The sequence below is a fragment of the Salvelinus sp. IW2-2015 genome, linkage group LG19, assembly GCF_002910315.2.
Source record: "Salvelinus sp. IW2-2015 linkage group LG19, ASM291031v2, whole genome shotgun sequence".
NCBI classification, from domain to species: Eukaryota; Metazoa; Chordata; class Actinopteri; order Salmoniformes; family Salmonidae; genus Salvelinus; species Salvelinus sp. IW2-2015.
The window spans coordinates 16,155,275-16,172,168 of NC_036859.1; the positions used below are offsets into that span (position 1 = coordinate 16,155,275).

The 16,894-nt window shown below is 42.4% G+C and overlaps 1 protein-coding gene across 1 annotated transcript; it reads right to left on the reverse strand.

The window, feature by feature from the left end:
- Positions 1 to 277: 277 nt before the first annotated feature.
- On the reverse strand, positions 278 to 9,038 carry LOC111979160 (desmoglein-2-like protein). The gene is made up of 14 exons (XM_024009497.2): positions 8,858 to 9,038; positions 7,835 to 7,960; positions 6,923 to 7,078; positions 6,681 to 6,822; positions 6,257 to 6,420; positions 5,780 to 5,914; positions 5,379 to 5,564; positions 4,640 to 4,953; positions 4,357 to 4,499; positions 3,953 to 4,174; positions 3,484 to 3,717; positions 3,000 to 3,127; positions 2,490 to 2,837; positions 278 to 2,365 (listed from the first exon to the last, which is right to left on the reverse strand). Exons 1-14 carry the CDS (start codon positions 8,903 to 8,905, stop codon positions 1,169 to 1,171), a joined length of 3,543 nt encoding a protein of 1,180 aa, XP_023865265.1. The 5' UTR covers positions 8,906 to 9,038; the 3' UTR covers positions 278 to 1,168.
- Between the last annotated feature and the right edge of the window lie 7,856 nt (positions 9,039 to 16,894).

A 16,894-nucleotide genomic window follows, 5' to 3' on the forward strand; every position in this document is an offset into this window, starting at 1 on the left:
GGTGAGTCAATATTTCACTGAAAACTGGTAAAGACTTGTAGTCCTCTCTTGTAGAGTCCACTTTTGTTTTTTGTGTATGAGCAGTGACAACGTCTGAGATTACATACAGTATGTAAACATGTCGAGGTGTGATACAGGAGTGATACTATAAAACAGGATTTTCCACTCTCTATCCCCAGAAGAACCACTTACAGTACCAGAATAGAAAGGATCTTTTTCCAGTCACACGACTATAACATATGGATCAATATTAAACCATAACACATGACTAACAGAGTGTGTATGTTATCACTCAAGTTTTATTGTTACTCTCAAAACATTTTATCAAACTTTTTGATACAGAATGAAAGACATACAGCAGGAAAATTCCTTATATTGCCACAAAGTATTAGATGTGAAATAATTGGCAAAAACATCAGTAGCATTAAAAGCAACATCCGTGTCATACTTTAATGCATATCAGTGCATAATAAGCCAACCTCATGGTAAATATCCTACACAATATCTATTTTTATATTGCATGAACAGATGTAAAAAAGATACGCAACAATTTAAAATCCATATTCTGTATTCTGTAAATGATATTAACTTGGCATCAATAACTTGAACACACTTTTTGTCATGGGATAAGTTAATGCATATGAGGCCAAACAGCAAAAACAAGGCACTATTTGGCTTAAAATGTAAACTATTTACAATAGAAAAATAGGAGCTGTTTGAGGGGTCCCACACTGCTGTCACAATAATTTTGTATGTACCGTTTGTGCAGCTATAACATTGGCCTACTCAACTATGAATTAGATCAAGAATTGACCATCCCAGAAAGAAAAGCTAAATCAAAGATACAGAAAGATTTTGTTACCTGAACAATTAATACATCATCCACCACAGCCACAGATGTATCAATTCATCATATCAAGGATTAAATACCCGCTGGTGATCGTAATAAAGCCCATCGCTCCAGTAAAAACTAAAAGCATTATAAAACAGTAGTGTTGACAATCGGTAGACGTATTCATGAATCATTTAATTTCAGACCAGCAGAGAGCACCAATCCCTCAGTCTCTCCCTTGACTGTTGTTTCATTGACTAAAAAGAAAACATCTCTTTTAAAACCACAGTGACTTGGCTGTACTGTAAGTTTTCAAGCAAATGTGAGGTTGTTTTTCTACGCTATAGTACTGGCCTCAATGTATTTCTCAGTGACAGAGGATTTCTTCTCTTGCACCACAGTGGTGTGGCTGCTGCTACGTGGTGCAGCCGTGGGCATGGGTGTGGTGGTGACTGTGACAGCAGCAGCAGGGGCCTGATTTGACCCCATCGAGCCACACAGGGAGCTGGAGGTCAAGGTGGAAGCACCCCTCTGACCTCTCACCTCTACACTATGACCACCTGAGGAAAAGGTGGAGGACGACCCCTGGCCTCTCTGCAGGGTGACCTGGGGTGCCCATAAGCCTGCACTGCCCCCTACTGCCGAGGCTGGCCCGGACCCGCTCTCAACAACCAGCACTTTCCTAGAACCCTGTGAGAAGCTTCCTCCTGGCGAGAGATGGCCTCCTCCAATCATGGTCTGCCCTGCCCCCTGTAGAATCTGGCCTCCCTGCGTAATGGTTTGGCTCGTCTCTGTAATAACGTGACCTCCCCCAGTAATAGTTTGGCCGGCTCCCTGTAAGAACTGGCCTCCGCCCATAATGACATGACCATGGCCTCCCCCACCACCACCCACTCCCATCTGCTTCTCTACTAGCAGCATACCCCGAGAACCATGGAGCCCTCCTGCCTGCACCATCCCCTGACCGGTCCCTACCCCCACATGGCCTGCCGCCTGCTGGGAATGGACATAACCACCTCCTCCTCTCTGCTCCACCAGCAACAACTGGGGCTGAGGCTCCACCATGTACATGGTGGGGGCAGCGGCATAGTACATGGTGGGCTGCTGGATGAGGACGGTCTGCCTGGGGATCACCACGTTCTCCTGGATATGAGACCTGGGGATGGTGACCGATCCCTGGTCCCGAGTAATCAGGCTCTCCTGTAGGGGGGTGGAGGTGGCGACTGAGGTGTTCAGGGTATTGACATTGAGAGCAGTATTTCTGCTGACCTCTGTGTGAGTGGATGTGGTAGGTCTAGGATGAGTGGGTGACACAGACACATTGACAGTCTCCGCCTCCATAGCTATCGACCCCTGGCAGATCTGGGCCAGGGTCTTGAACTTGGGCCCCAGGTCGGTGAGGAAGTCCAAGTCATCATCAGCCCCCAGGAGGCTGCAGCAGCCCACAGACCCTACTGGTGACCCCTGACCTTCATAGTCGTAAATCAGCAGGGCATCTCTCTGTTGGTCGATCTGCGCAGTGTGATTGGCCTTCTACAAAGGTAATTTGATATATTAAGACAATGACACATTGAATCAAAATGGCTACAATAACACTGCTCCTCAACTCCTATGTCAAAGGAGTAGTCCAAGAAGTTGGATGATGTAAGATACTCACTGCAGAGTAGTACTCCTCTAGGACTTCCTCAGAGAGTGCCATCCCGTCGTAAGCACCAGCAGGCAATCTGGAGAACATTGAGTGTTCATGATGTTCTGTCATGATTCCTCCGCCCATGCCGTAGTCCACCTCTAATCTGCCACTGGGCTGGTGGAAGCCATGGTAATGTTGGTGCGCTCCTGTGAACATTGAGGATGAGGTGAAGCCGTCCCCTGACACGCCTCCTGCAGCTCCTTCTATCGCCCCTATTCTTCCTATGAATCCCGTATTTCCCCCGTACTTCACTACATTCCCAGTTTTGATGGGGCCATGCTCCATCTCCACGGGAACGTTCAGGAGAGGAACTTCCTGTGAGGGGGAATGCGTGGGTCAATCAGAGGAGGGAATTTCAGAGCAATTCAAATTTCAACTTGAGCCATAATGGAACATTATCAACAAAGATCATTCTTATTCACTAACTCTAGAATATTTTCATGTCATCCATTGGCAGTGCCATTATGTATAAAATACCTTGTCTTCTCCTTGTCCTTCAGTGTGATATGCAATCAGGTGTTCTTTAGTGTCAAACGGGATGGGCTTAAAGTCTCCAATGGCCGCCGCTCCTCCACATAGACAGAACAGCAGCAGGAGAGGAACCACTGTGAACCCACATTTCACATTTCAACTCATGGACACAAGACAAAAGCATGTTGTTAGGTGAGAGGCCTGGATGCCTTCCCTCTGGGCACAGACGTCAATTCAACGTCTATTCCACGTTGGTTCCACGTCAAACAATGTTGATTCAACCAGTGCGTGCCCTGTGGGTTGGCTTAAAGGCCTGTTGTGGACATGACCCATCAATGACTTGTCTTGGCCATCTTACTAATCACGCAAAGCATGCTGAAACAAGTGTAGTTTTATGAGCATGATGACGCAGTCTCTCCTTCCTAGATTCTTATCAGGTAGGCAGTGTGAGGAAGCCAATGAGTATGAAGATAACAGAGGGCCTACTCACGCAGCAGCAGCAGGAGGCCCAGGAGGAGCAGCAGGATGGCAGGCGCTCCTAACGTGACGTCCGTGCCCGTCCTACGTTCGAAGCAGACCTTATTGACCTGATCACAGGTGCACACAACCACGTTCAGAATCTGAATGTCAGCACAGGCCTTCCCCTGCTGGTCATGGATCTCCACTGCAACCTTGTAGTGACCTGGCCACATGTGGGCATGGTCTCGTAAAATGGCAGTGGTGGCTAAAAGAAACATGAAAGAGAAAATAAAAATGAATTATACAAATTGTAAAATAAAATGTAGCAATCAAATCCATGAAAACATACAACAAGATATAATTGATGTTCAGTTTAAGACTGCACTTTTAAAAACACCTATCAGGCTCAACAAAATAACTCCAAAACAGTCCCTTAGTGAGAAGCTTGTCTATCTGCTTCCTACATGCCAAACCTAAATGTCCTCGACTAGGCCTGTTACCATTGAGGTGCTCCACCATCCACTTCTGTTTGGTGTCGTCCTGAATCACTCTGAACTTGAAGGGAGCTCCGTTGGGGAAGGCATCCCCATCCACAGCCGTGACGTACACAGCGGTATCCCCCAGACACATGGTCGTAGTCGTAGCTGTCAGCGTGGGACAGTGGTCGTTAAAGTCTTCCACCTGGATGGCTATTGTCCCTGTGGCCGTTTTGGATGGCAGATCTGGACACCAAAAGAAAATACACAATTATATACAGACCTGACTTGTTCTCTATTAGCTTCTTGTGGAGCAAAGGTCCTAGAGTGCATCTCCAACTACAACTGTTCTGGGTAGATTTCCTGACTTAATTCCATATCTTACAGAATGGCATTACGACCAATTGATTATTACTATGGGTACTTGCCCGTTGTGATGGCTATTATCTTGGCGTAGTATGTTCCATTGACCAGGTATTTGGACTCCCGATCAGGCAGTTTGTTCAGCTTGATCTCTGCTGTCTTTTCATCGATGATCAGCCAGTGGTCTTCGTCATATATTTTGGCATACCTGAGAAGATGATCATGACAACGGCACGCGATCAGGATGAATTTATGGATTCTTTAGTACTGTGTGATGGAGATTAACATAGCATCACACCACATAATCTTCACCCCAATAAAACAATATGAAAACATCTGGGACCTCACCTGACATTGGTAGCGATCTGTAATGTGTCGCTGTCGATGGCTGTGTAGGTAGTGATGACCTTGTTGATGGTGACCAAGCTGGAGTCCTCAGAGATGGTCACCACTTTAACCGTTGGCTTGAATTTGGGGCCCTCTTTCTGGTTGATCACGTTAATCTTGATGGGGTAGGTCTTACCACCGCCCGTGATAGCTTCTCCCATAACCCCTCCTCCTCCTGTGGATCCACCCGTAGAGGAGGAGCCAAAGTAGTACTCTGCTTTGTTGGAAACACGTATGGCAAGGTTGAGCACTTTCAGCTCCTCATAGTCCAGTGCCTTTAGATTCAAACAACGGGGATAAACAGTAGAATCAGTCAAGTGATACAAACAATGTTGCAATAAGTTGAGAACACTAGTAGTTACAACCCGCTGGGCACAGACGTAATTTCAACATTTAGTTTTGATGTACAGTACATTTGGTTGAGCTGTCAACTAACGTGAAATCAACAATAAATGTCTCCATGCCATTGGATTTAGGTTAAAAGTTATATTAAAAAAATTGGAAATCCAATCAGTTTTCCATGTTGATTCAACGTCATGCCATAGCATTTTTTGTTGTTGAAATGAAGTGGAAACAATATTGATTCAACTAGTTTTTGCCCAGTGGGGACACTGAGGCTGGAATTCAATCTAAAAGAAAATGTTAACTGTGCTTCGGTTCAATTCTAGCCTCAGAGTCAATCTACAATCACAGCCCTTACCTTGGTTATCCATATAATGCCTTCGTTGGTCTTAGCGTCTGTAGTGATGTTGAAGTAGCCGGCCTCATTGCCTGTGACGATGGTGAACACAGACAGCCAGTTCTCAGTGTACATCAGATCCAGATCAATGGCTTTGATCCTCAGTACTTCCACACCGACCGTGTTCTCCTCCACCCTGCCCTCGTACTGCAAACACACATACACACATCATAAAGGTCATACAGCCCAGGAACATATTGCAGTGAATTCGGGGAGTCCAGCAACTGTCAACCCAACACTTTAGCCAAGGGATCTGAACCTATTGACGTTAGGTGTTAGGTTAAGGTTGCTACAACATAATAAATATAATTCCCTATTATGCTGAATAGACAATAGAAAAGTAGTGGAGGTTTTGTCCTTACAGATTCTTTCTCCAGGGTGGGGATGTTGTCATTGATGTCCAGGATTTTAATCACAACTTCTGCTGTTCCTGTGTTTCCTCCGAATGCTCCGTTCATGTCTGAACCTTTTACAGTCAGGGTGTAGGTGTCTTGAGTCTAGACAACCAGGAAATACAATGGAGCTTACAGTCACTCACAGTTACTGAAATATTGACAAAATGGCCTCTGAAAGTGTCAATGCATTACATTTACATTTAAGTCATTTAGCAGACGCTCTTATCCAGAGCGACTTACAAATTGGAAAGTTCATACATATTCATCCTGGTCCCCCCGTGGGGAATGAACCCACAACCCTGGCGTTGCAAGCGCCATGCTCTACCAACTGAGCCACACGGGACCATGCATATGCATATAGTGCAATAGTGCAATGCATATAGTGCTATGCTCACATAGATGCACTGTGTACTGTATAATAGTATACCAAGGCATCTCTCTCACCTCTCTGTCCAGTGTAGTCCTGTGAACCAGTATCTCTCCGGTCTGGTAGTCGATGTTGAACATCTTATTTGAAGCACTCTTCTCCACTATGCTGTAGTAAATCTGAGAGTGTAGAGTGTTCACTTCATCCGCATCTGTGGCAGTCACTTTCATGACAACGGTCGCTGGAATTGACCAAGGGGAAGGTTTACTTGTGCAGTACAGCAGTACTATACTGTAGTATTATTACTATTCATTTTACTACTACTACTACTACTACTACTACTACTACTATTACTATTGTATCACTACTGTCACTATTCTACTGATTACACTGGTACCAGCAATACTAGTACAACAGCTGCTACAACTTCAACCATTACCACTACTCTGACTACTAACTCTGATAGAAACATATACAATAGTTGGAAACTACTGTACATGCCTGTAGCACTGGACTCATTGACGGATCCAGATTGGCCAAAACCGAACACTGGTGAGCAGTCATTCTGGTCCTCAACGAAAATATTCAGTTCAATGTCCTTCTCTGCACGGGTTCCATTGTTGTACTTCGCTACTCCAAGTAACTAAAAGAGACCATCATAGAACAACATATTTTGTATTCATTTCTTACATTTTGAGCACAAGCATTCCACACCTTGGATTAGGTTTTAGTGGGTAGCTTACATGGTAGGAAGCGGTCTCCTCTCTGTCCAGAATGCCGTTGATTCTGACAAGGCCTTTTTCTGGGTTGACGGTGAATAAGTTCATGGGTTGTTGGTTTGCACCGATCCCGGTCAGTGAGTACGTCACTCTTGACTTGTACTGCTCATCAGAACGAATCTGGCACAGACACATATTCCAATCAGCCAAGATAGTAAAACACCATTGTTATTGTAATAGTATTCATATAGCAGCCTCATTTGTCCAAAGAAACATGCAATAATAGGAGGCCCCTATCGAACATTTCACAGTCTATATTTATACAGCTGGATTATGGTCACCAAGAATGACCCTAAATGCAGATACAATGTGTTATAAGCATCGGTGAATAGCTAGGTTGGTACACTACAATGCTATAATGTTATTTTATTGCCAAAGTGTTTTTGTTTTTTTCAATATAGCTTTCATGTCAAGGTATAGGTACGAAACTATTGATCAATTAATTGTATGTTTGAGTTCTAGAAAAGCAGGCATACAACAATATTTGTTGAGAGACTTCATATTTTGTTATTAGCCTGAACCATTCCTCAGCCAGAATGACTGTACTGTACGTGTGACCACACATTGGGCTGTGTCTCTGAGCAGCTTGTTCACAACACATACATCTTTATTTGTATTTATTTTATTACTTGTTAAACAAAATCTCATTCTCTGAGCATCTGTATTAGTATAAAATAATAAACAATATATATTTGTAGCATACAATATAGCTCAGTATTTGTATTATTCATTTTATAGTATTTTTTTCTCATCTTTATCAAGGGTGCCAATCATTTCAGACCTGACTGTATGTCATGCTCAGACAAAGGCCTGGTCTTATGGTAGTCAGAAACATCTGAGCTACTCCATGAGTTTGACTAAGAGATGAGCTCATACCTTTGCGATGTACTCCTTGTTTGTGTAATCTACATTCTCCTTCAACTTCTTAGGAGGAATGATCCATTCTCTCTTCTGTCTTCTCAGGTTCATCCCGCCGCTTTCTACTGCCACCACACATATCAACTACAGAGAAAAACACAACAAATAACACTGACTCCTCTTTTAATATTACTGTAATGACACTGTAATACCAATGTATCTCTTCTAAATCACTCAACACTGTACAAGTTGTACAAAAACTTATATTTTCTAGCACAGTAGTTATAGCTTAATGTAATTAAGTGTGCTGTACACCGATCCATGTCATGATTGTTTCCTCAGTGTCTGATCCACTTTGTACAAATTAATGTGTGTGGTTTCTTGACAAGTCAAATTATAATTGCATGTTTAGGCCTGTTCATAATGAAAACCATATGACATGCATACTTAGAATTTACAATTATATAGCTTTAGGCAATTAGGCCAATTCGTTTTCGTTCACTATCACAAGGCCTACAAAAGGAAGCTGGATCTATTCAGTTTATGAGAAGAAAACATATTCTTTATGCTGAGGACCAATGAAAATATCTCACTAATTAATTTTACAACTTTTAAAGGAGAACGTTGTAATAGTGATATCACTGTCGATAGTGGGTGTCGGTATCATTTTTTTGTTTTAAAATCTGAGCTAAAACTGACATTGACCAGGTCTGACATTCTGTAGGCTATGACTCCCTGGACAACCATTACGCAGCTAAACACTTTTTCCATAGTCGTTGTCACTTGCACGCAAACAATGACAGAGAAATTGCAATTAAACAACGGGATATAGAGTAAACACTCTCTTCTTTTAGGCTTAAGGCATGGCTACAATGCTAAAAAGAAAACGGTAAATTAATTCGAGATATAAACTGTATTGTCGACATTGACGCTTAAATCTACGTGAGCAGTGCCACACCCCAAAAGAGAGAATTGTTATAAATGTTAGGGTATATCTTATCAACACCTGTTACGATATGAAAAGTATTATTCTTTACTTACCGTTAGTATGAACGGCAACAATATAACAACAGTTTCTACACGGGCCATTGCAATTCAGTAAAACGTTCCCCTCTTGAAGTATAATGCTTTAAATCCGCGGTTAGTATTTTCTATTCTGCATTGGACTTTGGCCTCTTCGAAGGTGTAGGCACAACTTTTCTGAGATTATACCAACTGCAATAGGCGGCGCCTCGACGAGTTTCACCACAGCACATAGGCTGATTACAGAAACACCAATCGAGGCGAAACTAGGGAGGGAATATTTGTGCACAGTCCCGACAGGGAAAGCTATTATTATTGTGTTGAAAATGAAATATAAACTATTACAATCTCATGTACAACACACATCACAACATATTGACCAAAATTGTTTTGATTTCTTTAGTAGTCCAAAACTGCAGATAATGCATCCACAATCATTAATACTCTATAAAATGTTAGGACACCATCTTGTGTCCAGTGCTTTCTCATTCAGGTGTAAAACCTCATTCAGGGATGTGAGATTCCCAAACCTCTGTTTCTGCTAGGAAGGACTACACTCAGAACTTGAAAGACACTCCTGATGTTTACATTTTCAACAGTCTTTAGCCTGGTATTAAATTGATTAACCTAGTTAAATATTATTGCAGTGTTCCTGTCTGTGTGTGTGTGTGTCTGTGTGAGAGACAGAGACAGACAGACAGACAGACAGGGACAGACTAAGAGAGAAAGTGTACTGGAAAAGAAAACAATTCCACTTTTGCATATGTTGCCAAATTACAAGGAACTCCTTAATGGTTTTTGGGGAGTAGGGCGGGAGATTTCAGCTTTCATCTGGACTGATAAAACCATGGGTTTATTATGGGTGCAGTCTGTCTTCATACAGTAAAAGTCCATCAGGTCCCTTTATGAAAAAAATTGCATTCAGAGTGCAGTATAACTGCAGTACACTGTAGTATAACTGTAGTTAGAGTGCAGTATAACTACAATTCAACTACCAACCACTCCAGTTATTCTGTAATTACTACATCCAAAATAATACAGTCAACTGCAGTTACTGCACTTTTACTGCAATTTCAAAATTGCAATCTTTTTTTGTAAGGGGTGGATTGCCCCACAAATTTAGAAAAGTCCCAGTAAGCAAAATTATGTCGAAAAGAGGTCTAAAATATATATTTTCCAGACGTTGAATTTTGGTTTATTTTATGTTCTGAATGAAAGGTGAAAATAGGTATTTTCTGGATGTTTAAAATAAAAATAAAAATAAATGTAGAAATCAGGTTAATTTTCAGTTCTGAATGAAAGTTGAAAATACTTATTTTGTGACATTAGAAATATGTATTTTAAGGATGTTGAAATCAGGTTCATTTTCGGTTCTGAATGAAAGTTTAAAATACGTCCTTTATAGATCTATAGGTCTATTTTTTTACCAAATCAAGGTCAGTCCAGACCGGACCAAATCTGAACCAAACATAGATGTCTAAATTGCTACAAGGAGACAGGACGGACAGCTGATCGTCCTCGCAGTGGCAGACCTCGTGTAACAACACCTGCACAGGATCGCTACATCCGAACATTACACCTGCGGGACAGGTACAGGATGGCAACAACAACTGCCCGAGTTACACCAGGAARGCACAATCCCTCCATCAGTGCTCAGACTGTCCGCAATAGGTTGAGAGAGGCTGAACTGAGGGCTTGTAGGCCTGTTGTAAGGCAGGTCCTCATCAGACATCACCGGCAACAACATCGCCTATGGGTACAAACCCACCGTCGCTGGACCAGACAGAACTGGCAAAAAAGTGCTCTTCACTGACAATTCACTGTTTTGTCTCACCAGGCGTGATGTTTGGATTCGCGTTTATCGTCGAAGGAATGAACGGTACACCGAGGCCTGTACTCTGGAGCGGGATCGATTTGGAGGTGGAGGGTCCCTCAATGGTCTGGGACGGTGTGTCACAGCATCATCGGACTGAGCTTATTGTCATTGCAGGCAATCTCAACGCTGTGCATTACAGGGAAGACATCCTCCTCCCTAATGTGGTACCCTTCCTGCAGGCTCATCCTGACATGACCCTCCAGCATGACAATGCCACCAGCCATACTGCTCGTTCTGTGCGTGATTTCCTGCAAGACAGGAATGTCAGTGTTCTGCCATGGCCAGCGAAGAGCCTGGATCTCAATCCCATTGAGCACGTCTGGGACCTGTTGGATCGGAGGGTGAGAGCTAGTGCCATTCCCCCCCGAAATATCAGAGAACTTGCAGGTGCTTTGGTGGAAGAGGTGGGTAACATCTCACAGCAAGAACTGGCAAATCTGGTGCAGTCAATGAGGAGGAGATGCACTGCAGTACTTAATGCAGCTGGTGGCCACACCAGATACTGACTGTTACTTTTGACCCCCCCTTTGTTCAGGGACATATTATTCAATTTCTGTTAGTCCCATGTATGTGGAACTTGTTCAGTTTATGTCTCAGTTGTTGAATCTTGTTATGTTCATACAAATATTTACACATGTTAAGTTTGCTAAATAAACGCTGTAGATAGTGAGAGGACGTAACTTTTGGGGCTGAGTTTATATCCAGTATTTCTGAAAACTACAAACTCTCTTGAATACAAATCTGTTTTATTAACACAGCTATCTTTAACAGAACCAAAGTAAGAACCTTTTAACGTCGTCTATGTCCCCAAATTAAAAAGAGAAAAACATTAATTAAAAGATTTAAAGACACTCAACTGGGTTGTCTTCAAAAAGATTTATATTGTATTTATATCTTTTGAAACAACACTTATTCATATTATTTGCAATAAAATATCACATAGAACAAATTATTTTGACAACAATAGTGTTGAATTATTGGTACCACTAGAATGAACACATTTCAGAGTCAATATTATTTATACATTTTTTACATCAGTTTACATTTAAAAGTTGATTAACAGGTTGGATACAGTGTAAAATATCACAAACAATTAACTATAATCATTATATTAAAGGCTATATGTAATTATACAATCATTACAATATGATGATTATATAATTAAGCAATAATGCACGAGGAGGTGTGGAATATGGCCAATATACCATGGCTAAGGGCTGTTCTTAGGCACAACGCAAGTTACGCAACCCTGAGGTGCCTTATTGCTATTATAAACTGGTTACCAGCATAATTAGAACAGTAAAAAGAAATGTTTTTTCATACCCTTGGTATATCAAACAGTATCCCACGGGTATGACAAAACATTTCTTTCAGCCAATCAACTGGGCTTGAACCACCCAGTTATAGTACTATATATACAAATTATAATAATTATATTTCTATTATTATATTAAATTATGTACTGTAACTTCTGAACATTACTGTAGGCTAGATATACATTACAGTAGGCTAGTTATTGATTACGTTTTTGTGGTGTGTGTGTGTGTGTGTGTGTGTGTGTGTGTGTGTGTGGTGTGTGTGTGTGTGGTGTGTGTGTTGTGTGTATGTGTGTGTGTGTATGTGTGTGTGTGTGATGTGTGTGTGTGTGTGTGTGTGTGTGTGTGTGTGTGTGTGTGTGTGTGTGTGTGTGTGTGTGTGTGTGTGTGTGTGTGTGTGTGTGTGGTGTGTGTGTGGTGTGTGTCATATGTGCGAGCTTGCGTGTTGGTGTGTGCGAAGCTGATGAATAATTTTCAGTGTCCTCAACAGTAAGCCCTCCTCCCAGGCTTAGGGACTGATGGGAAAGGGGTGGTGATGTCCCTACACTCTTCAGCGGTGAAAGGCCTTATCTCATCATAGCGATACCATGGTCATTTTGTATCCAGTCCTTTTTGGAACAATCACTTTTTTTCTCACAGGTGGCTCTTCATCTTTAAACAGACTTTGCTGTGTGACATCACTGTGCAAACTCTGTTCTTCACAGACCCTGACCCCTGTGTGAAATAAAATGGTGGTTCTTTTTTACCCCCGCCACTTTCCTGAAGAAACTGCTAAGGAATGCTGTCCAGTCATATGTTGGAACAATCACTTACCTCACAATATGTTAACCTTGTTCATCATCATAATCCGTCTGATTGTTTTCCTCATCTGAATTGGTCAAACAATGTTTTTGGGAAGAAGAACCATCATTGTCAGTTTCACTGCTGTCACTTTGACTTCCTCTCTCATCATCATCATCATCTTCAGCAGCATCAGGGCCCTCGTAAAATAATCATTTATCAATTCTGGCAAATCAGAACCACTATCAACAATTCTCATATTAATTAGATCCAATTAGCTTAAACAATGAGCAACTTCACTACCTGCAAAGGGTGCCACCCTGATGATTGACAGCTGTCAATTTTTGAAGTTGATGTCTTCATTTCGGACACAGCGGGAAGCGCGAGGGAGGGGGTGACGTGCAGTGGGATGTGCACCTGAATACTTTAACCATCTTCACAAGGTGTGGATGCGGGCAGTTTCTCCGCGATTGCTTTTCATTTAAAAGATTTATAGATTATAGTTTAACTGAGATAAAGGACTTCATATAATCCACTGCCTTTGCTTGAATCATTGGGAGGATGCAGTCAAATGCAGGATCATTTCATGTGAATTAGGACAGGGTGAATGACCTGTCTCTCACTTCTAATGTTTTAAGAATAGGGTAGGCTATCGTTTAACATGAAGTATGGTACAAAATATTCATCACTGTTTGTCTTTTGATCACTGTCTGTCAACTCCATTTTATTTGGGCCAGCTGAATGGATTTAACTTTCAGTTAGGCTAGGAAAGCAATCTCGGATAAACTCCCTGCATCCGCATCAACATTATAATGATATGGAAAATTAGAATCAATCTGCGCTCTGATCTGTTGATGCATAGCCTAGTTGTACTATAAATCATCAAGGAACTGGCTACTAGCCTAAGCCAACACGGGAGCTGTCAGTTGGCTAGCCAGGCACCGAACGTGAACAGTGTCAAAACAACTAAATGGACTAATTTAAGACTTGTAAACACATACTAAGTAAATGGTTCAAAGTATCTGATTCATTACAAATTTCAATTTCCATGAAAAAGTTATTTTTACTCGATGGACATTTTGTGGGCTCTTTGCCAACTATGGGTGGCAGCGACATCCGATGGGTTCTTCTGGGCCACCGCACATATGCCACTGGTTGAGAGAAACTGTAATTGTTTTTGGGAATAATTCTGTGAGGTTGTTGGAGGTGCGTCTTGGTCAGTTTCGCTTGGAAAATGTCACCCTTGTCAATCTGCTGCCATAGGCAGCCACCTAATCATGTCTAATGGGCAGGCCGACCCTGTCCCTGCCCCTGCCCCTGATAGTTCTGTGCTAGTTCGTGGACCAGCACAGACAGAACAAGGAGCCAGATATTTTTCCGGATGTATAAATGTGAAGCATTCAGTTGGCGTTTCCAAATGGTGATGACAGGAAGCCCAGTGGCCGGCAGTAGGAGTCTGGGAGAAAATAGAGCGAGATGGATTTTGGCCGACCTTTTGCACATCAATGAAACATTTGATCTCCATAGATTTTTTCTGTTTCCAAAACTATAATCTGGAACAAACAGAATGGACTGTATTTTGTACACTTTACTCCTTGCCAAAGTTTTTTTTTAAATTGCATTGTTTAGAAGGAGTGCAAGGGCAAATTTAGTTATTGCACATGTACTTCACAGAGTAGGCGTTCCCTTTTGGCAAAATGTTCCCTTAGGCAATCTCAATGTTCAATAGGCGCTGGATTTATGGTGGAGTTGCCAATTGGTTGTTTTCCATGACAACATGTGGTTGTTTTGAAGCTTAAAATCAAAACTAAGATGTTTTGTGGTTGGAATTGCTGTCTGTATTTGATAGAGTGTAAATATTTGCATTGGAGGATAGCTGAGAGGGTGATCAAATCAGGATCACATTTTAGGAAATAGAACACTGGAATGGTCATGAACCTTCTTGTGATGGTCCAAAGGTCCATGTAAATCAAATCAAACTTTATTTGTCACATGCGCCGAATACAGCAAGTGTAGACTTTACCGTGAAATGCTTACTTACAAGCCCTTAACCAAGAGTGCAGTTCAAGAAGAAGAAAATATTTACCAAGTAGACTAAAATAAAAAGTAATAATAAAAAGTAACACAATAAGAATAACAATAACAAGGCTATATACAGGGGACACCGATATCAAGTCAGTGTGCGGGGATACAGGCTAGTTGAGGAAATCTGTACATGTAGGTGGGGGCGAAGTGACTATGCATAGGTAACAAACAAACATCGAGTAGCAGCAATGTACAAGGGTAGGGGGGGTCAATGTAAATTGTCCGGTGGCGATTTTATGAATTGTTCAGCAGTCTTATGGCTTGGGGGTAGAAGCTGCTGAGAAGCCTTTTGGTCCGAGACTTGGAGCTCCGGTACCGCTTGCCGTGCGGTAGCAGAGAACACAGTATATAACTTGGGTGACCGGAGTCTCTGACAATTTGATGGGCTTTCCTCTGACACCGCCTATTATATAGGTCCTGGATGGCAGGACACTTGGCCCAGTGATGTACTGGGCCGTTCGCACTACCCTATGTAGCGCCTTGCCGAGCAGTTGCCATACCAGGCGGTGATGCAACCGGTCAGGATGCTCTCGATGGTGCAGCTGTAGAACCTTTTGAGGATCTGGGGACCCATGCTAAATCTTTTCAGTCTCCTGAGGGGGAAAAGGTTTTGTCGTGCCCTCTTCACGACTGTCTTGGTGTGTTTGGACCATGATAGTCCGTTGGTGATGTGGACATCAAGGAACTTGAAACTCTTCAAGGAACTTGAAGCTCCACTACAGCCCCGTCGATGTTAACGAGGGCCTGTTCGGCCCGCCTTTCCTGTAGTCCACGATCAGCTCCTTAGTCTTGCTCACATTGAGGGAGAGGTTGTTGTCCTGGCACCACGCTGCCAGTTCTCTGACCTCCTCCCTATAGGCCGTCTCATCGTTGTCGGTGACAGATCCACAGATAATGCAATCCCTATTACACTCCACACTGCTCTTTCCCACCTGGACAAAAGGAACACCTACGTGAGAATGCTGTTCATTGACTACAGCTCAGCGTTCAACACAGTTGTGCTCTCCAAGCTCATCACTAAACTAAGGACACTGGGACACCTCCCTCTTCAACTGGATCCTAGACTTCCTGATGGGCCGCCCCAGGTGGTGAGGGTAGACAACAACATATCAGCCACGCTGACCCTCAACACGGGGGCCCCTCAGGGGTGCGTGCTTAGTCCCATCCTGTACTCCCTGTTCACCCATGACTGCGTAGCCGCGCACAACTCCAACACCATCAGTAAGTTTGCAGACGACACGTCAGCGGTAGGCCCGGCAGTGGTCGGCCTGGCAGATGACACAACCACACTGTCCTGTCAGTATGGTGCCAGGACAACAACCTCCCTTAATGTCAGCAAGACAAAAGAGCTGCTCATGGACTACAGGAAAAGGAGGGCCGAATCTAGTTAGCATATTACAAAGATCCCCATCAAAATCTGTCTGTTTAAGATAGATATCTGTATAACATAGCTTGTGTTAAAATACACACAAGACAGACACATCCCACTGGGCACAAACTACTTGAATCAATGTTGTTTTAAGGTACTATCATTTGTCAATGTATTGTGTTGCGGAATCTATGTGGAAAATACATTGGATTTGCAAAAAGTCATCAATGTAAACTGTTGTTTTTAGGTTGAAATTTAAACCACAGGATTATGTCATCATGGTAACCAATTTTCAACATAGACAAATCTTGTATAACATTTTTTTAATTTGTAACTTTGAAACAACGTCAGATCTTCAACTATCAGAACAAATGCTCGGTAGTACCTCCTACTAGAGATTTGATCTATCTACAGTGTCACGATCGTCTTGTGAAGAGAGAGAGGACCAAAACGCAGCATGTGAAAAATAAGACATCTTCTTTTTATTTTAAGAAGGAAAAACAAAACAAAACACTTTACAAACTAACAAAACAACCGTGAAGCTACAAAACGAAAGTGCACACACAAGCTACTAACGTTTAGACATAGACAATTACCCACAAATACATGATGCCTATGGCCGCCTTAAA

Bases quoted from the DNA above. Each gene is read 5' to 3' on its own strand.
- LOC111979160 (XM_024009497.2), bottom strand. From the start codon at position 8,905: ATGGCCCGTGTAGAAACTGTTGTTATATTGTTGCCGTTCATACTAACG. The intron at 4,500-4,639 runs GTGAGGTCCCAG...TCATCTTCTCAG, and splicing joins CAGATCGCTACCAATGTCAG to GTATGCCAAAATATATGACG. The intron at 2,366-2,489 runs GTGAGTATCTTA...TTACCTTTGTAG, and splicing joins TAGAGGAGTACTACTCTGCA to AAGGCCAATCACACTGCGCA.